Raw genomic sequence first — 25452 nt, 5'->3', positions numbered from 1 at the left:
ATAATTTAATTTTTATAAGCGAATCGTTTTTTTATTTTTATTTGACTAAATTTCTATTGTAGTGTGCCTATTATATCAGTTTTATTATAGCTATGCTTGTATGTATGTTAACAAATATGCTTTCTTCTTTTCATGTAAATTTGGAACAGAAAATGGTTTAATTTTCAAGGTTTTTCTCCAATTGAAATTATATAAACTTTTTCAACATAATTTTTATGGCGGGAACTAGGAACTCCATTATAAAATGAAACGATAAATCATTTATGTACATATATGTACGTGACTACTTGCCCTCGTCTGTCGGAAGCCAATTGATTTGTATCATAAAAAAAATATTTCAATTAACAGTTTTACAGTGCTTTTGCCTGCAAACCACTTCAGGAGTCTTTAGAATCTTGTTCCTATTACATTAAGTAGAATTTAATTGTAAAATCTTACCATCTCTGCTAATGATTCGCTTTAATCTGGAATTGAAATACTTTTTACCAATTATTTTAACGAAATTGAAGTTAAATTTTCCTTATTGGGATAAAAAAAATCATTGTTTTAAATATTTATTATATTGTTTGTTTGTTGTGGTCTATAGTTTTTTACTATATTGGTATATAGTGGTGTCGAGTATATTTGTTTTTTTTTGTGTAATTAAATTTTTTGCTTCATACAGTTTTTAGTTATTTTTTTATTCTTTTTTGTTTGTTTGTTTTTTTTTAGTAATTTACAGTTAGGCACAAAGTATGATTTCCATTATTATTTTATTTGCTCGCCAACATTCTTCAACCCATCACCGTTCATTTTTTAACTTTGCTCCAACTTTTTCATTTGCATATTTTTGTTGTATTTTTTTTTGGTTTTTTATTGATTTAATTAGCAGTATCTGTTTGTAATTATACGTTCTTCCAGTTCTGGCTACAAACGCACACACATACCTATAACATACAAGTCGCGCCAGTTGGCTCACTTGCAAATTGGAAAAATACTATTTATACATACAAGTCCTAATTTCGTTTAGGTTCTAAGTGCTACTATTATTAAATACAAATATGCAAACATACATATTCGGGTTTGTTTGTTGTCGGTATTTTTGTGTATTTAAGTACTATTTATTTTTTTATGGTAGTTCGATCTACGAAATTAATTATTACTTGGTAATCACTAAACGCTATTGTATTTGTTCTTATTATTGTTGGTGTTGTTTTATTTTACTTTGTGTTTAGTTTTCTACCGACGTTCATGTTCGTCTGTATGTTTGTGTTTTTCTCTAATGTAGTAATTTTGTATTTTGCAAATACAATCAAAGTATTCAGTAATGTGTGCTCACTTATTGATTGCGGTAAATAAAAAAATCTCAATATACTCTCATGTTATATACAAACCATAGCGTGTTCCCAACTTAAAATTATGTCAGATATATGTATATATGTATGTTACAATCGAAAAAAAACAAAAATTAAAAACTTCACTGAATTTACTAAATTAATTTTATTTTATAGAAATAGTGATTAATTCTGGTTTTTCAGCTCTTAAACGTTGATTTTTCAGACGATATTTAGTAATTAAAATTAAAAACAAGAAAAAAGTTAACTGCAGTTGTACCGAAGCTGAAATACTCTTCGCAAATAAAAGAAATTCATAAAATAACTTATTTTTGATTGGCTTGAACGATCTTGGGCAATAAGCCGTACCAACTTTCCTCAATATATCTTGTCAAATAAAAAGATGTTCCATACAAGGACTTGATTCGCATGCCAGCTATACGCTATAGTGGTCCGACAATTGGTAAAAAAAGAACTATTGAAATTAGTTCGATATCTAAAAAAGTGAGGGACTAGTTTGCATATATACGGAAAAGCATGGTTAAATTGAGTCAGCTCGTCTTGCTGATCATTTGTAAATATACTTTATAGGATTTCCGACGTTTTCTTTCAGGTGTTACAAACCACGTTAAGAGTTAGTGTTAAGGTACGTTAAGGTATAGTGTTATGTGCTTTGAAATCAAGCAAACCGAAAGTAGTCGATTTAAAAACTAGAAGAGTAACAGCAACAACCACTAAATGAAAAGTGTGGACAGGCAGCTATCAAACTGTAAACTTGTAATATATGGAGTCCCGATTGAATCAAGTAAAAAAACTCATACAATTTTGACAGCCCGAAATTATGCTACTTCACTACGAAATTATTTGATATAAAATTTTTGAAGTTCAAACTCAATAAACAATACTCAAGCGCTGCACCAGCAAATGCGTTCGGATCTTTGAGTTTCTTATGAACAGACTACACTAAAACCCATCACTTAGAACTCATAATAAAAAATGTATAACAGTATTCAACTCAGCCACTTTTTAGCAAAATAAAAATAAACCAAATTTGCTTTTAAGTTTTCTATAATTACAAATATATATTATATAAATAAAGGTGTCCGTAAGTAGTAGAGCGTTTTAAGGTGTTACTTCTGCTTGTTTGTTTGTTTACTTTACTTAACTTTCGTTAATTATAATTTATAATTATGTATAAAATGCTAATTATAATTAAATTGTATGTAATTAGAATGACATAGTCTTACAAAAATTGTCTCAGTTTCTCTGTTAAATGTATGTATGTAATCGTTCTCACGTTAAAGTACTAATAACAATAATTAATTTAAATACAAATCAAATGAAATGAAATAAAATATTACGCAAGGAGACATTTAAAATGCCAACCAGCTGATATAAAATGTTAAGCCTACAAAAATAAAACTTAATTTCTTCCAATGAATTTAAAATACATTTGAAAACACCCGCATAACGCAAGGTAATATGTGCGAGTAATGCATTATATGAATTTTTAATATATTTTAGTTTTCAACGAAACAATCAAATTTTTTTTCAATGATAATTTTCAAAATAATATGGCAGCAACACTTGTGTCGCGCCAATTTATAAATAATTACGGTAACATTTATTTTTAATACATTATATAGCAATATCAAATGCCAAACGAAAATTAATTACAATTTCGTATATTTGTATTTTGCAATCCTTTCAATCGTTACCACACGCTGATTTCTGTATGCTGTGCAACACCTTGGCCCATTTTCGAAACTCACGCGCAATTTATGGTACAAACTATATATGCTATATAGCTATAATAAAACGACTGCGTGCCTTGCTCTCATTTTGCGCTTAATAAAACGTTAATATATGATCTATATATATGTATATATATACATATGTATCTCTCAATTTAATACGTTTGTCTAAACTGCAGCTATGTAAGTGTATCTGTTCGTGTTGCCTTCGTGTCGTGGTGTTATGAATTACATAATTTTCGATCCTAGTTTTATTGTTATTGTTTAAATGTATGTATGTATATATATTTGTTTTTTGTTTTCTTTCAAGTGTTTTAAGTTCTAATTTCATCACTTTTATGTAAATTAAATTAATGCTTCTTCTTTAATCAGTTTCCTTTAGCGGCTTCTTTGGCGGCCATAATAAGAGGCGTTAAGCTAGCCAATGGACGTGCTAATTTCAGGAAAGGATGCTGTGTGCATAAGAAAGAAAATAGTTTAATTTTGATCAGAAAAATATATGGACGGTTTTCACTGAACTACCTTCAACAAATCGTGTGCACTCGCACGTCGTTCGACATCGACTTCCAAACACTGATCTAGAAAATCTTGAAATACTGTCGATAGTTTCTCCTTCTCCTTGATTTCTGGCTTGCCATTTGTGGCAATGAGGTACAGGGCTTTCAATGGATTCTCATTCAGATAGGGCGGCTCACCCTCAACCATCTCAATAGCCATAATACCGAGCGACCACAAGTCGACCTGCAAATTAAAATTCAACTTAGTTTTGAAAATGAACAATTGCAGTTCTTTATATAAATATATGCAAGTTGAAATTGTTTAGCTCTGCCGAAATAAATTCGTTTCGAAATTTCAACTTTTATCGCATACTAATTTACATTTAGTGTGTTTCTTGGTATATTAATACTCACCTTGGGTCCGTATTGTTTGCGCGTCACCACCTCCGGAGCCATCCAGTACGGTGTGCCCACCATTGTTGTGCGTTTCGACTGTTCTGGCGAGATTTGCGCACAGAAACCGAAATCCGTCAGCTTCACCGAGCCGTCCAGGCCCAACAGTATGTTATCACTCTTGATGTCACGATGTATCACCTGATTGGAGTGTAGGAACTCCAAGGCCTGCAACACTTCGCGACAAACTGCCGCTATTTGACCCTCATCCATGCACGTCTCCGTGACGACATCGGTGAGCGAACCACCTGGCAGATATTCCATCACCACCCACAATTCCTCGGACACCAAATAACTGTCCAAATAATTCACCACATTCGGATGCTTATTCTCTCGCATAACAAGTATTTCGTTGATGATTAGTTCCTTTTTCGGTTGTTGCGATAAGTTCATCTGCTTAATGGCCACTTCCATACCCGTAGACGACTCGATCGCTGTATATACCGTGCCCGATGCGCCCTGGCCGATCTTCTCCATCTTGGTGTACTTGCGATTCGGATCACCAACCGAAACGATAGTGCGTAATTTCTCCAATATTTCTTCATCGGACATTTTCTTCTTCTTGGCGGTGCCGGAGCGCGGCTGTGGAGCTGCGGAAGCCGCCGTGCTCGGTGCCACCGCTGATGGTGTCACCAATTGTGCCGGTGTCGTGTTCGCCTGTTGCGATTGTGGCACTGCTGCTGGTGAGCCCGTCAAACGTTTCGTATTTGGATCGGTAATATAGAGGTCTGCAGACGAGGTGTCGCCACCAACCGGTGTGGCGTATATTTGTACAGCGGCAGATGTTAGTTCACCACCGGAGATTGGTGTGGCCGGTGTTATTGTTGTGGTTGTAATGGTAGTAGGCGTCGGTAAGGGTGGTGGTGGTGGCGTTGACATCGCCACAGATTCGCAGATGGAGGAAGACACCGATGGACAATAGATGGGTGGCAGCAGTGACGCATCGTCATTAAATGATGGAAACGATGAAAAGGAGGAAGCAGAAGAATCGTGATTAGTCGTCGTTGCATTACAATCGATAAATTGCAAATGAGTGCTAGCAGTGGAGTTAGTAGCTGTTGTTGTTCTTGTTGTTGTAGTAGTAGTTGTGTCAACTGTTGCAATGTTAGTAGGACTAGCAGTAGCAGTAGCAGTAATGATAGAAGTAGAACAAGTACCAATGACACCAATAACACTCGTATTGCTATCAAGATTACTGGCAATGGTCGTCGACGTAGTCAACAACGTTGCGGTTATATTACAAATGGATGTCGATGCATGCGTAGCGACAGGCTCAACAGTTTGCTGTGGCAGAGGCGGCGCAGTCGCAACGCACTCGGACGTTGCTGTTGCTGACTTTGCTGCTGCTGCTGCAGGCGAAACAGAAACAAAAACACAAAACGAAAACAAACAAACGAACGAACGGAAGGCGAAACGGAAAAGCAGACGATACGCAACATACAAGTCAGTTATTTCTTATTTTTTTGGTTAATTTTTGTTATAAGATTGAAATTGGTTAGTACTAAAAGCGTTTGTGCACATAATTTCCTTACAGTGACCGCGAAAATTATGTTTTTACGCGCTACATACTCACACCTTCATACACACACACATATATGTATATTAACCGGCAGAAAAATCCACATTCAAACGTATGATACATTGTATGTATTGCTATGTAATGTATGTATGTATATGTGTTAGTAGTGTTAGCCATACGCAAGCGAGGATGTGCGTGATGTGTTTGCCAATTACACACGTGCCAACAACTGTATATCGTATAATGGAATTAAAAAAAAATACTTTTACACCATCAATGGCTAAGTTAATTTGCTGCCAAAATGTCGTGGTTTCACATTTTCAACTATGCACTTCAAAAACGCGCTGCAGTTTGCTGGAACGCGTGCAACTTGCGAAATGTATTGTTTACTACTAACTAAATTATTTACAACAAAGTGGCAAAACAAAAAACCAAAAGCATTTAATGGTAGACTGTAATTACTTTCGTTATTTTTGTTCTTATCCAACGTGGTTGTTGTTGTCGCACTTGTTGCTGCAGCTGCGGCGGCGACGCTTGCGGTTGCCGCAATTGCGTTGTTCGGCGTGCGGTATTGTTGCTGTTGCGGTTGCGCAACATTGTTCTGGTGTTGATGTTGGTGTTGCTGCAGCTGCTGCTGTTGTTGTTGTTGCAGTTGTTGTAGCGGCGTGGTTGGCGTGACCGCACGCAAATGTTCAATGCCCTCCGACACAGACACCGCCCCCTCAATGGGACGCGTATAGATCGATTTCGTGCGTTCGGGTCGCGATGCGATAGGCGGTGGCGCCGGTTGTGGCGCACCCAATATATCATCTTCATTGGCGGACGAATGTTGCGAAGATGAGGAGGCCGTATTCCCACCAAAATTATACGAATGTGATTGACTCAAAGCGCTACTATGTGTCTGATGGTGATTGCCATGTACCGTCGGCCCCACACCACCGATACCACCGCCAATGCTGCCGCCCAATTGACCGATCAAACCAACAGTGTTGGCATTCGCATTCGCATTTGTACCGCCAAGGCTTAGATTGCTGAGATTGACGCCAATCAAATTGCCGCCACTATTCGAAGCGTGTAACTCCGAGTCTGTTGGTGTGCTGCTGGGACTGCTGCTGCTAACGCGGCTTAGCGAGGAGCCTATAATGAGGGTCATACATGAGAGCATGTATTTTATAATATTTGTGTGCAATGAGTTTACCTGAATGCGTCGTAATGGCATTTGTCATGTATTTGGAACTTGGTCGCTGCTTTGTTGTATTGTCAAACCACTTGAGCACATCCAGCACCGCTTGTGGGTTGTTCTTCTGCTCTTGTTTGCTGATGTTTGAATTCATCAGTAGACGCGCCCACGCCTCCGGCATGCCCTGGAAACATAGGAAAACGGGGAAGATTAATAAAAAAAAGAATCGATTAAAAGGAAATGGTAAATTCAAATATTTAACCATAATCAATATTTGCTAAGTGGCTTGAAAATTAATTACATTTACAGAAAGATGTGTGTGCCTGCTAACTAGCCAAACTAAATTCGTGTGCTATGACTTGCTCGTGCGTACAACTTACAGCGCAGTAGCAAAAATAAAGCTTGCGAAGAAAGAAAGGTGGTAAATTCGTAAAAAATAAATAAAATAGATAAACGCAAGTGTCTGCGCCGGCAGCGTTTTTGCGTAAAAGCTTGTTTTTGTTTTTGTGCCAACGGCTGAATAACAATGAAAATAAATACGACCGGCCAATTCTTACGAAATTTATGAATAACTTTTGTTTAGGGCAATGTGAAAGGGATACGTACGTGATTGGTATATGTGGCCGATATATGATGACCGAAAAAACTCGAAAGAATATGAGGACATATCCAAAAATGCATTATTAAACGGATATAGATGTAAATATTATAATTTAAAGAAAAAATTATTTGAAGTTAAGTGATTTGTTTTCCTGTGATTCTCATTTCGTTCAGATATTTTTCAAAATCGCATGCGAAATTTTTGCACTAATTCTAAACAAAAAACATTGAAAATTGAATTTAACACCAGAAAATATTAAATATTTATTCCTTGAAATAAAATATTTGATTGTTATATACAAGGTGTGTTCCAAAATAAACAGGACTTTTTGAATCTGCTATCTTTATCGATTGTCCAGTGAAAATTTCATGACATTTCATCGATTGGAAGTTATTGCGTTTTAAGTGTCAGTATGTTTGTGTTATTGGTGCGAAAATGAGCTTCGAACAAAGAGCCAACATTAAATTTTGTTTTAAAATTGGTAAAACTTTTACCGAAACGTTGACGAAAAATTGATGAAACAAGTTTATTTCGATGATTCCCTATCCCGTAACAGAGTGCACGAGTGGTTTCAACGTTTCCAAAGTGGTCGTGAGGATCACTGGAAATTCCATCAAAACTGTGCGTGAATTCATCAAAAATCAGCCAAAATCATCGTTGAAATTCATGGAAGTGGAATTGAACATCTCCAAAGCATCGATTTATCGCATTTCGACCGAACATTTGGGCTTACGAAAGGTGTTCCGCACAAATTGACTGACGACCAAAAATTGCTCAGAATCCAACATTCGAAGGACGATTATTTGACCAAAAATCACATTTTAACCATCAACCACCCCGTATTCACCTGTTATGGCACCGTGCGACTTCTTCCTTGCAAAAGCTGTATTGAAGCAGAAAGAGACTATTTTGAATAAAATAAATTGAATTGAAAGTTCTTTTTACTTTGGAACACACGTTGTATAACAAGTTGCACCGAATATAATAGTATTATAATCTTAACGGTTAGACGGAGTCGGACCATTGCCATGTACACAAAATAATTTGTGTGAAAATATGTAATTTAAAGTAGGGTTCAATAGGAAAGCTCCACTAATAAAATTAATGGATTCCTTAAACTATTTGATTTTTATAACTAAATTAGGAGAAAATATTTCTTGTTCGATTTTTCAAATTTACTACTAAATTACTAAAAATTCCATAATTTTTAAAATAATAATGCCAGAAACGTAAATATATCAGCACAAAAACTTTCTTAACATTTTTTTAATGAAATTTTATATGCAACTCTCAAGCCATTTGACCGATTTCAATCAAATTGGACATATAACAGCCCCGTCTTTTTGGTAAAGTTGTAAAATCGGCTCACAACCATACCTCTCATGCCATGCCATTTAAACCCTGAGTTTGTTATATACTTGATATTAAAATAATGGATAACATTTTGCTAGTTCTCTCTAGCCACGTTGTTTGATAAAAAATTGTATTTTATGAAAATCTTTATGAATCTGAACAATATGATCGGAGATTGTAGCGCTGGAGAATGATCCTTAGACAAAAAAACTCATGCTAAATTTCGTGAAAATATCTTGTACAGAAATGTTTCTATATAACGACTTGAATTTTGGCAGTTACCATATATGCTATAGTAATTCGGCATTCGGCGGTTCCAATAAAAGAGCAGCTTCTTGGAGAGAAAAGAACTTGTCCAAAAACTGAATATAATATATACTTTGTAAGGTCTCCGACGTTTCATTCAGGGCATTACTTCGTGGTAAAATTAATATACTCTGTTCAGGGTTTAAATAAAAAACATGGAATCTAAGCTTAAGGGTTAGAATAATGACAACTTAACAAGAAAAACTGGTATTTTTCGATAAAAAATATGACCTTGAAATGTTGACTTTGAATATTTGAAAATTTGATATAGGCACCGATATAAAATTTATTAAGTTGGTTGAATGTTTTACTACAAACTAACACATTACACCAAACAAAACTTAATTTCACATTTAAAAACACATTTTTGTATATTTTCCAATACTTAAGTGTAAGTTTAATAGATAATGCAAAGTAATGCAAAAGTGACATAACTTTAGGCACTAGCACGTTTGTGTACTAACTTTAAGAGTATAAAAGCTGGCTAGAGTTTTTATAGCATTAAAAAATATAAATATTATATTACTGACATATGTACATACATACATACGTACATAGATATTACGTACACATGTTAAGCGATTATAGTAGATTTAATAAAAAAAAAACATTAACAGCCAGTAGAAAAAGGAGCAAAGCATTTGACGTTAGGTAATTCTGTGTTTATGTTTGTATACAAATGTACAGATGTTATAGTGACACTATTTTCTAGAGCTTAGTAGAAAAAATATAATTAAAACGAATAATGAAAAAGAAAATACTGTAATAAAAACTCTAACTAGCACAAATCTTCGCGCGTTTGGGGGTGTGAATGCGTTGGATGCGCTACAAGCAGATTTTGACGTTGGCTGCTAAATAAATCCTCATATGTAGGCATAGCGCTTATTGCTTGGAAGTTATTACACTATCCTTAACGCTTTTTGTCGTACATTTACACTTGCATAGCCGATACTTACTTTTATTGGCAGCTTGTATGTGCATAAGCAAACACGCACGCATATTTTCCAAAAAAAAAGATTGAATTGATAATAAATGTATACAGGAAGAAAGAAAGAAAAGAAGAAAAAGACAACAAATAAAATAATCACCGAAATTACAACTAAATACTGCCTCAAAACTTAATAATATTATAATTTGTTTGTTGTTGCTGTTATAATGTTTGAATAAAGAAATGTTTTTTGGTATACATATATATTTTTTGTTTGTTGCATTTGTATATCTTAATATTCGGTGTAGTTTGCAACTGAAAAGTAGCACAGACGAAGCAAAAAATGATTGAAAGCGGTACTAATTATATGTGAAAGTTGTTGTTGCTAAGGCAAATGTTAAAATATGCCAATTGAAAAGATATGTAAAGATTTCTTTTTCAAAATCTATTTTACTAATTTAAAAAATTGTTGCGTTTACACTTTTGTTTAAGGTCATCGAAATTAAAACTTAAGTAGACTGATTTTTTTTTTTTGCATTCGAAAATATTTAACTTTTGAAAAGAAAAGTATGTAAACATAGCCTTACTGATACTTAAAAATATGGCTCACAATTTGAAATTAAAGCTTTATTTACTAAGCGAATTGGGCTGTAAGGAAAATTTATGATTTTTCAAATGATTATGTATGTATATGTATATATTTTTTCCCAAATACCAGACGTATTTGGAAATTACATATAGTTATTTACTTTTAAATATACCACTTATCTAAATCATGGTTTCCCTTTCGTCAACTGAAATTTGGCTTGAAGATTTCTTAACGGAACTACTTATAACCAATTTGTTTAATTTTTTTCTACCATCATCTCGAACTCAGTTTACAATCAGCATAAACATATTTTTCCAATTAGCGACTCTACGGCAAGTAACAGAAAACTTCTGAATGCGGGCGACTTGAATATTTCGATGCCTCCTACATGTCGAATATTTTAATACACCTATCGGAAACAAGAGGGAAATCTCGACCAAACAACTAGCAATTACAGAATAAAACTAGAAAATCCGTTAACTTCGGTTGTACTGGTGATGTTATCCCCTTCACAAATACAAAAGTTTAGATACCAGAATTTGCTATATGCAATATGCAATAGCGGTCCGATCTGAATAATCTCATCGGGGATCGTACTGTTGCTTTGGAAAATGATCTATGCCAAATTTCGTAAAGATATCGAGAAATTACCAGCTTATTAGAGATAAAATTTTAGATCGATACATCACTGGTTCGTGCTTATACAGACAGACAGACCGACATGTTTATACATAAGTTTTATAGAGTCTTCGACGTTTCCTTCTTGGTGTTACAAACTTCGTGGCAAATTTAATTTACCCTTTTTCAGGGTACCAACAAATGCATCACCCACACAAAAAAGTTGTTTGGACACATTTTAGAACCACTTCAGGACTACAAACCGGCATCCGTTCCCGCGACAGTCGAGTTTATGTAACCGGAACGGACACAGATTTTTAACCGGCCAAGGATTGTCAAATCGGCGTCATTTCTCCAAATTACTTTAGGAATGTTTTCTGCCGCTAAAACTACTGCTATTACAAACAGGCATATAAAATTGATTGCACCTAAGATTCGGTCAAAAAGCTGCCTAGATAAAGTCCTATTTATCAGTACATATTCCTTCTACGACATACTATATACTTGTATTATATTTCCAAAAATTAATTAATTTCCTACAAATCTATTTACAAATCGAAATGGGTCATATATGGACTAAGTTGCTTTGTATTCTAGTTTCCAAATAGTTTTCTTCTTTTAATTATTAATGAAATCAACAAAGTAGAAATAAAGGTAAATATGTACATATATAATCAAGCATAAAATGTGCTTAACCAGTACACAGCATACCAAAAAATAATTATTCTAACATGTTAGTGTTTTTGCTTAGCAAATATTTGCATAGAACTTTGCATTTCGTTTAAGCGAAGATTCGCAGTGGGAAATTTGCTAAATGCATAAAGAAAAATTTGGTGACCGTAGCTGAAGGGCACGCGTGAGTTCTTCTTATACCGCGCGAATAAACCTCAAGCTCTTAATAAAAAAAGGGAAATATACGCAAATAATGGTGATGATCGGTTAGATAATATGAAGACTGCACGCACCAAACAAGTCTTGAAGCTCGGCCGAACACAGAAAAAAAATGTGAGGCGCCAAATACATATACATATATTGCCCATAGAAAAGTTCCACCAGTTACTTTAGACAAAATGCATTACATCTCACATGCACTTACAGCCGTTTTCTCCGTGTATGCCGTTGTGCGCATTCTGAAGGATGTCGGTGTTTCATAAGCACTTGCCACAATTTTTGTTTTGCCGATACAAAATAAAGACGACACTACCCGAATTCACGCATTATCACGATTTCACTATAACGGCCGAAGTAAACGCTTTTAGAAAGTATGAAGAAAACGACACTGATTCGAGTTTCTAAAACAAACACTGTTATCTGTGTGTTGTTTAACTGGCGACTTTATCAGCAAGAATGTTTGCACTGCTGCACTTGAAAGTGTGAGAGTCATGATTGTGGTGAGTCATTAAGGTGGCACCTATACAGGGAACAAAGCTTGTTTTTCATAGTGCGAAGATTTAGAAAACTAATATTTTTTTATATTTTACTTAATGATTGAATGGCTGTGTTAATTTGCAAAAACAACTATTTGAGTGAGAAAGGCAAAAGTTAAATTTTCAGTTTTCTTGAAGCATGAAACTATGCGCATAAATAAGCAGCAATTTGTACCATAAATATTTATGCATATCCAGCTTTTCAAAATGTGCATTAGCGGCGATTCGTATTGAATGAAATGGACAACTTACCGTAAATTCACCGGTGATTGCATCGAAGCCCACATGCACGGTATGCTCGAAATTCGTGGGATAAGATATATTCGGTTTAGAGTCTGTATGCGAGGGCTTCGAACCTTTTATCTTATTTTTTAGTGTCTTTTTCTTGCGATCGGGATCATCTGGCTCTGTGAGAACATAAAATTGAGAATTAGCTGAGAACAAACAAACTAAACACACGCACTTACCTTTGGGCAACGGGCGCATATCGACGGGTGGTCCATCACCAGCACTGCCTACACCAACCCCCGTGTTGATGGCACTACCGCCGACACGATCGCCACCGCGATTGCTGGTCAAACGCACAGGCGGCGCTGGTGGTTTGTCCTCTTCGCTGGACATTTTTTTCCGTTGCTGCAGCGGTTTGGGGAGATGATGATGTTGTTGTTGTTGATGTTTTTCGTTTTGTAGCTCTGCAAATGGATATTGGTATAGCGTATAGTTGCGATTGGTTGGACGAACGATAGCCAACTGAGGCGCGTCGATGACCGGCAAGCGTTCAACTGTGGGCGCTGCAAAACAAAAACGAAATAATGGATAAGAACGGTAATAAATATACATATTGTGTGTAAAAATAAAATAAAATAATATACATATGTACAAATATTTGATTTTGTTTTCTATTTATGTTGTGTGAGATTACTCAACATTTTCGGACTAAATAAGCTTTGCTTCACTCCATTGAAACTTTATTTTGCTTTTATACATACATATGTTCTGCACAGCAATAACCGTCAGTCGATTATTACAGACAGACGCTGATAGCAGGGAACGCGATCGCGTCATGTCATTGAAATTCGAACTTAAGAGCGTTTGTCACACTTTTTTGCAAACAAGGCTATAAAACGAGTGGAATAGAATGTAGCAAGAGAAGACCGTGAGGCAAAGGCGTATGCACTGGCTTTATGATGAGTGGAAACGAAGAAAGGTGACAAAAATACAAATTAAATAATAATAAAAATTATCAACTAAAATCAATCGCATTAGAACTTGAGCGCACAGCACATAAATAACAAAAACATATAGACAAATGTATGTACATATATTCATATGATATTATACAATAATATTTTTTGTTATCTGCTTTCACACGTTGTTTGTCAAGTTTGTTGCTTATTTTTCTTTATCCAACGCTTTTCTAAAACTTATTGTGTGCTGCGGGAAATTGGAACAACTTTGCATTGTCTATTGTTGGTATCAGCAATTGATAAGTAGCCAGACTGCAAATGGAAGAATGGGGCCGGCAGCAGAGCAATGAGAAATACTAGAAAAGCTGAAGGCTAGAGCAAGTAGGAACTGAACAAGTTAACACTATATACATATATATATATATGTTCGTCAAAATTTTACCATTATCGGCACCCCAACAACAGCAAAAACAAATGTAAATTGAACAGGAATGACAGCAGCGACGGCGGCAGCACAAAATGTCAATAACTTTGCTGTCGCAAGACATTCCTCGACGTTAGTCTTCCGGTTGGCTTTGAAAATCACGGGAAATTCACGACAGCGAAGTGGGCGATGGAATGAATAATATGTATGTACGATGTGTACAACCGACGGTGCATACGTATATCGATACATATAAACGCAAACGTACGCGTGCACAAATGCAACAAATAATCAAAGAAAACGAAAATAAATCTATAAACGCGCGCGCTCAACGCAATGTCAGACAAGCAGCGGGGTCTTGATATCGGCGGGTGGCATAGGATAGGCCAGATCAACAGTGGCAACCGCGTAGGTGACAAGAGCGAGTGTCACATAAATTCTTTGAGAAAACTATATTTACTAGAACAAATAATCTGTGCTGTGCGTGCCGAACGTTGGGATGTAGTAGACGTTGAGAGAGCGCGAGCGTAGAGCCAATGCTTTTGCAGTATATGTATGGTTGGTAATTCAGCCGATTTCGTAGGCAAGAAAATCCAAAAACCAAAACCCGCATCATCCGACATGGCTAAAAATACGCGCAAAAACGCAAAAAAATAGCATAATAAAGAAATAAATATAAATAAAAATACGTTAGAAATCAAAAAGTAATTGAAAACGGTGGTAGTGCTGGTAGTAGAGACGAAGGGAAATGGCAGTGGTTTTGGAGCGCGGAGGTGGTGAAGGTAATTGTGACAGTGACAGTAGCGTAGAAAAAGAAAACAAATAAAATACAATATGAAAAATAAAAATCACAGCAAAGTAGATGCTGCCTGCCAAATGATGTGCGGCAAAAAGTGCACACACGCACGCTAATATACATATGTATACATATGTGTGTATAGTGCGCCTATGCAAGTAGAGATTGACGTGGGCGTAGTAACATTTAATTGAATGGATAAAATAACATGCGAATAAAAGTAAAATTTCACATTATATAGATAAAACAATCCATTTAATTAGACTTGCTTATGCAATTACACTTATTTGTTCGAGCTAACTTGACTTATCTCTATTTATCAAATAAATAGAAATATACTTGGTGTTATAATGGAATAATGTTCTCAAGTTTGCTATTTTCTTTATACAGTAAATCTTATTAGAAAAAAGTCAATTCATTTAAAATTTATACATCGTGAGCATTTAAACTTGACAAAGCGGTCATTTATCATTTAAGAAACTGCCTGTATTATATAGACTAAAGTCAATCTTTGCTATGGGACAGAAGTTACGGTTCGGTTTTTTCATGCATAAGAACGTTTGAGATTGATTTTTAGAAACAATGACCTAAAATTAAAAAAATGCACTAATGTTTTTACTTAAAAATCCATAATGGAATTATTATAAAATTATTACCACAAACTTCTTCTATTCCGCTCAAATCGGAATATTATGTTATTGTGGACTCTGTGAGTCATCGATTTAGAGATATTTTAGATTCATGTACATTAGCAACTGTAACAATTTTGTAATTAGATAAGTATATATTCCGAGAATCTAAACTTAGTGGTCATAAGATAAAATAATTAATGATCAGCTTTTTTGTTCTGATACCTTTTATTGCTGTATTAGAGAAAATTAAAAACAAAAAGTAAACAAGTTAACATCTGCACAACAGCTATAATACCCTTCACAAATACAAAAAATTGCTTACAAGAATTTTATTTTTATTGCTCAGTTCTTTGCCTGATTTAGTAAAGATATGTATCTCGTCAAATGAAAAAGTTTTTCATACAATCACTTAATTCCGATGGTTCAGTTTGTATGGAAACAATACGCTATAGTGGTCCGATGTAGACGGTTCCGGGAAAGAACGTGTGCAAAACTTCAGATTGATATCTCAAAAACTGAGGGATTATAGTTCTCGTATATATAGACGAACAGGCGGACATAGCTAAATCGACTTATACTGACCGTTTAGATATACATATATTTTACAGGATCTCCGACGTTTAATTCTGAGTATTACACACATCATAGCAAACTTAATATGCCCTGTTCAGGGTATAAAAAATGGTGTGAAAAGAACAAGTAAGGAAAAGCCAAGTTCAGATGTAACTCATTTCATACTCTCGCAACTTGGAAGAATCAAAGCCAGAGGTATACCTTCATTGTTATAAGGTTTATTAGTTATATGGGGTCTAGGGCAAGTAATAAATTTTAGGCAAAAGATTAACTACTATTAGAAAAACATGCTCTCTCAATTTGGTTAATATAACACATATATATATATATGTATTTGCAGATATACACGGTATTAAAGCAAAAAAAAAATCGAAAATCTTTCTATCAGTCATAAGATGGCAGACCTCTATTCGAGGAAATTTTTTATCTCGATAAAGAAAGATGGAAAATTAAAGAATCAGACGGAAATAAAAATTGTGTTATTGTATGTAGGCGTGGTTTTTGTCTGAATATATACATTAAACCTATTAGGGGTAACACAGGTTCTCTCGTTTTTGCGATTCAATGTACCATTTTACATAAATGGCGTTTTGAAGGCGTTGTAGTGGTCCGATTACGCATATCCACGAACTTGTCCTCCCTCTTTGCCATGGATATTAATATGCATAAACTTGGGACTTAATAACAAGAGAAGTTGCATTAAATAAATCTATAAATTTAAGTATGCAACTCGCATATGTATACCCCAAAAAAGCAAAAAAATTTCCGAGACAACTGAAAACTCTCGATAAACGCATATCGGATTAACTGCACCCGCACTGCAGCTAAAAAAAAACTGTTGCTTTTGTGGCAACTATGCCTGTCACAGTCATTGATCGTCGCGAAAACAAGCGCTGTCTGTCTGTATGTATGCATGAATATATGAAGTGGCGTCTTGCATGGATTTTCAACAGCGCCACTGGCTGCATAACTCTCTACGCTGTCAACACAAACCAAAAAAAGGAAAAACGACTGAAAAAATAGCGGGAAAGGAAGAGAGTACCACAACTATGTCGACTGGTAGGCAAAAAATTAAAAATAAAGTAACTACATCAACGATGGGGAAATTGAGAAGTGTGCTGGCAAAATAATTCAATGGGATAAGAACAAAAAGCAACAGGAATGGCAGAGGCACAGAGCAATGGCATCAGTAGCAACGACTGCGAAAGGGCATGCACATATGGATGTACAATACATGCTTGTGCATTTGCATATCAAACGCAAGAGCGTGTGTGCCTCACATAGCCATATACCGTCGTCCATAATTTCAATTTCAATAAATTTGCCGCAACTTGATAAAAATAAAATCCACTAAATACTAAATTTAAAAGTGGAAGCCAAATCCACTGAAAATAAATGCTACTGCAATATAAAAGCGTTGGAGACAAATAATGTAATAACAAAAATAAAGCGAAAAAACTCCAAAGAATTAAAGAAAACCATTGCAGTCTGCCGCCAAAATGGGCAGTGCCGGCGGCAGGTTGTACAAGCAAAAAAAAAAACAGGCGTCGCACGCGCGATAAGCAAGAAGTCGCCACTACAGGCTAACAATATATGTATGTATGTGTATGTCTACCAATATGAATATGTAACAAATGAATACAACTGCTAACAGAAGCTGTCATTTTTGTAGGCAAAAAGAGGGCAATGTACCATAAATATAAAATCTATAATCAAATTGCTGAATCAAAATCTGTGGGGTAAAAAGGCTACTGGTGTGAAAAAAATTAAAAAGATTTAGTTAATATGTATACAAATTGTATAAAATTACAGAAAAAAATCAAAAACTACAAAATTGCACTACAATAAAGCGGAAAAAGAGTCATAAATACTTTCACAATCAAAGTATAAAAAGTTAAAATTTTGGACCGATACAAAACTATTGCATTAGCAGAAATGCGAGAGAAAGAAAGGGGGTATCAGAAACTGGCTGTTCTAAAAACAGAACTCAATATGGGTTCGATGGAACTTAGTAGTTTCAGTTTTATTATATCCCTTATTAGTTTACCTGACTCGAGAAAAAGTAGTTATAAATGTTATAATACATTTCTGAAATCAAATTCGTTAAATGCAACAGGTTTCACGCAACAGGCCATAAACAACTTGCTGCAAATATACATATTCACACATACACACTCTTATAACCTTCACCTGATTAAATCAACTACCTCGATATCAATGAAAATTCATTATTCAGATATAAGAACGTTTCAACACTGGGAATATAGAAATGCACATGCACATGCTAACATTTTTAACCATACATATGTATTTATGTAGGTAGGGGGTACTTGTTGCCCTCTATAACAACTAATGAATGGGGAAATGACTGAATTCTGCTACCGCTGCAATGGAAATTGTCGATTAAATAGTGACAAAAAGGCAGCACAGCGCAGCGGGTTGAAACATCACTAAAACAGCAGCTCTCTGGCATGGCGACGTTTGCAGCAGTTGCGGCAGCGAGTATGATTCATCTTTATCAGTTTGTCGGTCGACGAGACAATCAGCCCCAGCAACGGCAGCAGGCCTGGCGTCAACATTGTGAGTCCGTCCAGCACACAGCTGCTGACTCCGGCTTTGGTTGATACCGCCGGAGCAAGTGGTTGTGGTTGTGCCACGTTGTCAATGTTTGGTTGAAGTCAATAATAAGTATGAACGGATATATGTATGTAAATGTATGTGTAGGTATGTTTGCATGTAGTACAGAGGGAACTAGATGGAATATAGGCGGTAATTGAAGCTTTACTGCTGAAATGATATATGACAGCTGTGAATTTGAATTTTACGCCACTGCCATATGTAGCACCAACGTATTAACTGGAAGGTGTGAACATGTAATTACGCGAGAACAGTAAGCAAATAAGCAAAATCTGAGCGCAAATATATATTTTACAAACATGCATTAGTACATATAAGAATCGTAAAACCTACATTTACATACTTATATTAGGAAAAGAGAAAATTTAAATAAATTTTTTTTTACAGAACCAAAGCAATATCGGGAAAACAAAACTAATTTTTACAACAATAGATTACTTACAAACCTGAGGAATAAGTCTTGGAAAAACCGCTAATAAAATTTCGGAAATATGAATTTTTTAAGAAATTAAATAAAAAAATAATAAAATGAATGGTACATATTGTGAATAGGTCATATAACCGTCTCGTCCTTTGCAAACCCCATAATGATAGGCCAATTCCTTCTTTAGCCATTTTAACAACCTAACATGCATGAAAATATGCACACGTGCATGGAATTCGCAAGAGACAAAAAACCAAGAAGGAAATAGATAACATGCCAGCAAATAACAGTCAAGATGATCCAAGTAACAGGCGCAGTTACAAAACAAAAGAGGCAAGAGGCAAACACTTGCCGTATGAATATACAACAGTCCCAGCACCACTTGTGCATTACATACAGCCTACCAACCAACAACATACACGACACAATCATTGAAGAGCACACACTGAAGTAACACAGCATAGGTTGGAAGAAGTGCATACGGAACAAAGGTGAGCGCAAATAAGTAACCTAAGTATGACGTAGACCCAGGCAAAACAAAACGCTAAAGTATACAAGAAAATTAATACAATATGTGTGTAATGTATAAATATACATCTACATATGCAACTAATTCGCTGACTGGCTATATGAGTCGCTTGCTTGGCTTGTCTAGCTAACCGACTACCGGCATGCTTAACGCATTCAAGCGCAGTGGTATTACCGCATATGCAGATACTAATGCAGTTGCAACATAGGTGCAATATACCGTAGAGATAGGTTGTGGTTACTTCGCTAAGACCAGTACTAAGTAACACTATCAGCCCATTACTATGTGGTTGTTAGCCAAATTGGGACTACCGTTGCTGTTGTGGAAGCCCTCACTATTAGACTCACACTACTTCAAGTAGCGTCTTCAACAAGCAGCGCCCACTTGTATTTTTGGTTAGGTATGCCGCCGCGATTAAGATGCACCTATTTAGACTGTAAGTATATGTAGGAGAAGCGGAGAGTAGTTCTGAAAGTGGCATGGAAATTGTGGAATTAGCGGTTTGTGTAACTGCGCGTATGCCAACGTAAGCCGCGTTGATTTTAAAAATAACAAATATGAATTCATATTCTTATTTATATGTAAATATGTAGAGATGTCTATTCGTTTGTTGAGTGTTTCAGCAAAAGTACATTTGCACTGCATTGCATGTATGAAATACAAATAGTATATGTACATATGTACATAAGTCTGTGATTTCATACTCAAGCGTGCTTTGCGGGCTTTTTCTATTTTAGGTTTACTTACTTCACAAAAAAATGTTTCACTAAATACATATGACATAGTGTATAACATTGACAACAACAAAAATATATGTATATCTATTAACTTAAACAAGAAAAAACTGTTAAGTGCAGTGAAGTTGGAAAACCTTTCATATATGAAAAAGTACACGGTCAATTCGTAAAAAATTTTCCTTGCAAGGACTTGATTTTAATCATTCAGTTCGCATGTCAGCACCATATATGATATAGTGAACGGATCTGGATTTTTTTAGATTGCAGCATTGCTTTTGATACATTTTTTCCCCATTTCAAAAAGATATCTCGTCAAATAATATAGTTTTCCATATACGGTCTTATTTTTAATCGTTTAGTTTGGTAATCAGGCTGCTTGGCAATAAAAAGATATGTGCAAAATTTCTGAACGATATCTCAAAAATTAGGGGCTCCCTAGGCTATATACAATTACCGTGTTAAAACTTTAGGTAGCAAGTTAACCGGTGTCCACCACCTTCTTCCTCGTTTGCGTTTACTTTTAAGTCATATTCGGAGGCGGAAATACTACCATTATTAGTTGTTGCTTTAATAATTTTTTGTTTGCATATTTTCTCTTACAATTACACATAGCAATACGGGCATTTCATGCGTAAAAAAATGGAATGATGACGACAAAAGTGTTAGTGGGTTGCTGCCGAGTCGTGGTGTTGCGCTTCTTTAGGTGCCTCCGGAACCGTACGACGGAAATATGAAGACCACAAAAGGAAAACTAACAACTATAACTACTTCTAGTAGTTAAAATTTAACAATAGGCTACACAACCACTAGAATAGCTATAGCTAAAGCACATAAACGAGTGTGACACAAAGCCAACATTGCGCATCAAAGTGTTTTCAAGTGAGTGAACGGAAACATATGCATAAATACTTAAAAAGACTGTAACACATAAATGACTGGATATGTAATGGTTTAGAATGACCAAGTAGCTATGTGACTGACTAAGCGTCAAAAATTTTAAACTGTGCGTTAGGCACTATGTCTTTCAGCCAATAACTTATCAAAGCCTGAGTTAGTACGGTCGGCAGAGGTTTTGTCGGTTTATGCAAACCTGATATTAAATTAAAATTAAATATTATCGCTTATATGTGCCTGTATATTTATAATATATTTATATGCGTAATAATGTTTGATTCAATTTGGTGAGAAGGGCTTATTAACCATCTTATTTAGTAATTAATACTAGCCATTTAGCCACATATTGTGAAAAATAAAAAAAGGGTGGTTGTCAAAATCGTTTATTTCGAGTTTTATTTAAACTAAACGGATATTTCCAAATTTAAAAACAAAGGTTTACATAATTATCTTCTAAATCTGAAAATGTTCATATACGTAATCATCATCATTCGCAACTTAACATTTTCACATTTGATATTAGTAGTTATAAATAACTGAATAACTCGTCCTCTACCAAAAATCAAGTCACAATGCGCACACAATTAATTAAAATTTGATGTGCATGTATTAGAGCAAGAACAAATTAATACAAACTAATTCACATTAATAATGCATATAATAGTTTATGGTTGAAAAATCAATTTATCTGCTAGACATGCGTTAGAGCAGTTGTAAATTATTTGCTACTAATAAAGGTGTTATTCGAACAATAGAGTCTCTGTTGAAACACGTCGTGTGCAAGTTTTACGAATTTTATAGAATTTAAATAACTCACCCAATAATTTAAAATACGAGGTTCTTAGAAACACTACCACCTCTTTCCTTTCCCTACGTGCTGTTACCGAGGTTAAACTTCTACATTCCTTTTATGGTTGTCTCCAAAACTTGGAATGCAAGTGTCAGCGTAATTGGTGGACCGCAGCAGCTGGTGACAATTGCGATAAATGTAATTCAGCTTTTTCGTTGTGCTGGTTTAGCTTTTTCTATCTTTACAAGTAATTTTTTTAACAACTCGCAACACCTTTCACGTTTTTAATCAAATTCTTTTCAATTTTCAACCAGTATATCTTTTTTTCTTAACCAACTTTTTGTGGAGCAGGAAATGCGTCCACTTGCCTCTCGGTCGTTTGATTAGTCTTGCCGACTGTTCCTTCTCGCTTTTTCTTTCACTTTAGTTTCATTTCAATTTTCTTAACTCTGCACTTTTGAACATACAATCAAAAAAAATAATGGCCGAGTGCAAGATAAAAAAAAATTAATGAGCGGATGGAGTACCGAAAGGTAATGAAGGAGTGAAAAATCGCATTGACTGACGAAGAACGCGAAAAAATTAAGTATGACGATTCAAACAGTAATTTACGCGACGGTGTTGCAAGCTAATCATTGTAACAATATGAAATGAAAAGTTCACAGCGATTATACACTATAATTCAATAAATGGTTAAAAATAAATTTAAATTTTTAGTTCACTTTTATGGAATTGTCTGCAAGTTAAACTTGGCCATTTCTTGGACTTATTAGACAACACAAACACACCATGGAAAAAAGCTAACTGCACTCTATCGCTGCTATCGTTTCTTGTCTACTGTCACACTCGCCAAAGGTTGCATTCGCGTGGGCGCTTTATGTGGAATATTTTTTCAAAATTCTTTTAATAAATTTTGGCAATGTTTTCGAATTTATTATAAACCTGCGTATATTTTACCAGGAATAAATATTTTACAATAAAAGACTAAAATATGTCAAAAGACTAAAATAAACGGTAATCTGTATTGTAATACAAAGTGCTAATGCTAAAAACTTCACAAGGAAACACTGACATATGCAGTCTAATTGGCATTTCTCTTTGTTTGGAATATTCGCACCGACTGTCAAATAAGATATTTTCTTAATGTTATCCTTTTCTTACATGCTTAATATGATTACTTGCTAAAGAGAGATAGTTGTTCTGATTGGATTACTGCAAGGTTGCATTCCTTCACTGTTTATGTTCACAGCGCTTTGCAAACTGTTCGATAATGCATACTTGATGAAATATTTAATATTGCAATTAATACCTTATTTAATTACAAAAACATTTGTATCAAAAAAAAACTAACAGTAACCCCAGTTGTTCTTTTTAAATATGTTTATTTCAGTTTTAGTGTTCAAAATCTGTTTAGTTGCAATTATTATTACGTTAATCACTTATTAGCATCGATTGAACATACTGCATCAATTAAAATATCTTTGCATACCGCTTGGCGCTTTTGATAAATCACAGAAATTCGCTTAGTTCAAATTAATAGCGCGTTTCTGTAACCAGTCTCTAGTCTCTATTTGAGACATTTTGAGGTAAAGTCTCAATTTGTGACTAGTTACTATTCACTAACCAGTCCCTAACGTTAGTATCAAAATATTGCCTCCGATTTGAGACCTGATAGTTAGCAGGTCACAAAACTAAAAATAACTCTTTTCTGCCATTTTGAATATACTGAATACAGATCATCAAAGATGTTAATCGATTGTCGTTTTTTTATATTTTGTAAGCAACTCAAATGCAAAAAAGTTAAAAATAAATAAATTTTACATAAATTTCGGAAATATTATGAAACAAAGTCAACACATATTTTTATTTTTATTGATAACTAGAGGACCCGTCCACGCTTCACTGTGGCTGATACATAGATAATAATACTACTGCCATCTATATGATTTCTATTAGTTGGATTATAACTATTACTTAATGAGATATAGCATTTTTGTGAAGCAACTTGTGTTAGTTTACAAAAAAATGGATCATAAAGCATTTCGTGTGTTAATAAAGCAATACTGGTGAATTTGGGCTCAGGGAAATCCTCCGATAAAAACATATTTGCTTAGCTTAAAGAGGCGAAAGCTCTGTGCAAAGTGGGTGCCTCGCAAGTTCATAATGCAAGAAAAACAACGAATAACTGATTCTGAGAAGTGTTTGAGTGCTCTTTAGTCGTAATAAAACCGAATTTTTGCGTCGATGTGTGACAATAGAAACATATGTAGCTCCATCATTTCCCACTGAAGTCCAATCGACAGTCATTCTAGTGGACTGCACATGATGAACCGGTCCTCAGGCGTGGAAAGACGAAAAAGTCGGCTGGTAAGGTTATGACATCAGTCCTTTGGGATGCACGTGGCATAATACATTCTCAACGACTGATTACTGAGCCAGTTATAATCTATTTCACTGCGTACTTGGTTGCAGTTCTTTTTTACAATTCCAAATACTTAGCAATTGTATTATTTTTTAGGAAGAATCTGTTTAAAATTGTACGTATGTAGTACATATTCAAATGATTCCTACAAACATGTATTGTGAACAAATGCTTATTATTTGAAACATAATTTTTGTGGACTTGTGAGGTGGACTAAACTAGTCCTATATTTTGTTCGCTGTGCAATCATAGGCGATGGAAATGTCATTTTTTGCGAAGTGGTTTCTCATGTTGTAGCGGCAAACATCCCTGAAGTAATTTCGAAGAATGTTGCCGATTGACAATCCGAGTTCCTTCTGATTATTAGACCCGACTGTTCTGGGAACTGTAGCGAAGGAGTGACATTTTGTGGTGCATTGGAGATAGAAAGGCACCTTGCGGAATTTGGTTTCATATGTATGTTATTGTTGTAGGAGCATAAAATAAATCAAGATATTATTATGACATAACGCCGGGTTGACAGTTCCTTTGTGAGATAAAATTCCGCGAGGGTTGCTTGGAACTACCATTATTCAAATAAATGTCCTCTCCCACAGAATGTAGAGCTGTCAGTTTGTTCGGATTTCGTTACAGTGTCCGTCGCTTTAAAGGAACTTAGCAATAGATTGGTGTCATGTAAAAGTTGAGGTTCTCTAGTTCGATCTCTCCTAACATGAATTCAGGAACTCGACGCCGATGCGTTGTGCTGGTTTATGGTATTTTAGCCTTTCATTTGTGATTCTCTCTGCTGAATTATAACCTTTTATATTTACATGATACTCACATGATCATCCTTTTTTAGTTTGATTCCGGTTTAATAAATTATCTTT

General features: G+C 35.1%; 1 protein-coding gene and 1 long non-coding RNA gene across 8 annotated transcripts; one reads left to right on the top strand and one right to left on the bottom strand.

The window, feature by feature from the left end:
• Positions 1-4: 4 nt before the first annotated feature.
• On the bottom strand, positions 5-23075 carry LOC120767040 (serine/threonine-protein kinase PAK 2). 7 transcript variants are annotated; one of them, XM_040092887.1, is made up of 9 exons: positions 22189-23075; positions 13006-13329; positions 12791-12945; positions 9933-9944; positions 6735-6900; positions 5999-6673; positions 3979-5366; positions 3590-3808; positions 5-3519 (listed from the first exon to the last, which is right to left on the bottom strand). In XM_040092887.1, the coding sequence occupies exons 2-9, from the start codon at positions 13157-13159 to the stop codon at positions 3436-3438; spliced, it is 2853 nt and encodes a 950-aa protein (XP_039948821.1). In that variant the 5' UTR covers positions 13160-13329; positions 22189-23075; the 3' UTR covers positions 5-3435. The 7 variants fall into 7 exon arrangements, with proteins under 7 accessions (XP_039948821.1, XP_039948822.1, XP_039948824.1 ...); XM_040092888.1 differs by having other exon boundaries at positions 3979-5363; XM_040092890.1 differs by having other exon boundaries at positions 3979-4745; positions 22189-23071.
• LOC120767042 lies at positions 14401-21662 on the top strand. Its single transcript, XR_005704638.1, has 3 exons — positions 14401-14931; positions 19175-19702; positions 21090-21662. It is a non-coding gene; the product is annotated as an uncharacterized LOC120767042 (long non-coding RNA).
• Positions 23076-25452: the final 2377 nt, after the last annotated feature.

This window comes from Bactrocera tryoni, chromosome 1, assembly GCF_016617805.1.
Source record: "Bactrocera tryoni isolate S06 chromosome 1, CSIRO_BtryS06_freeze2, whole genome shotgun sequence".
Lineage (NCBI taxonomy): Eukaryota > Metazoa > Arthropoda > Insecta > Diptera > Tephritidae > Bactrocera > Bactrocera tryoni.
This window is presented reverse-complemented; position numbering and strand designations above follow the sequence as displayed.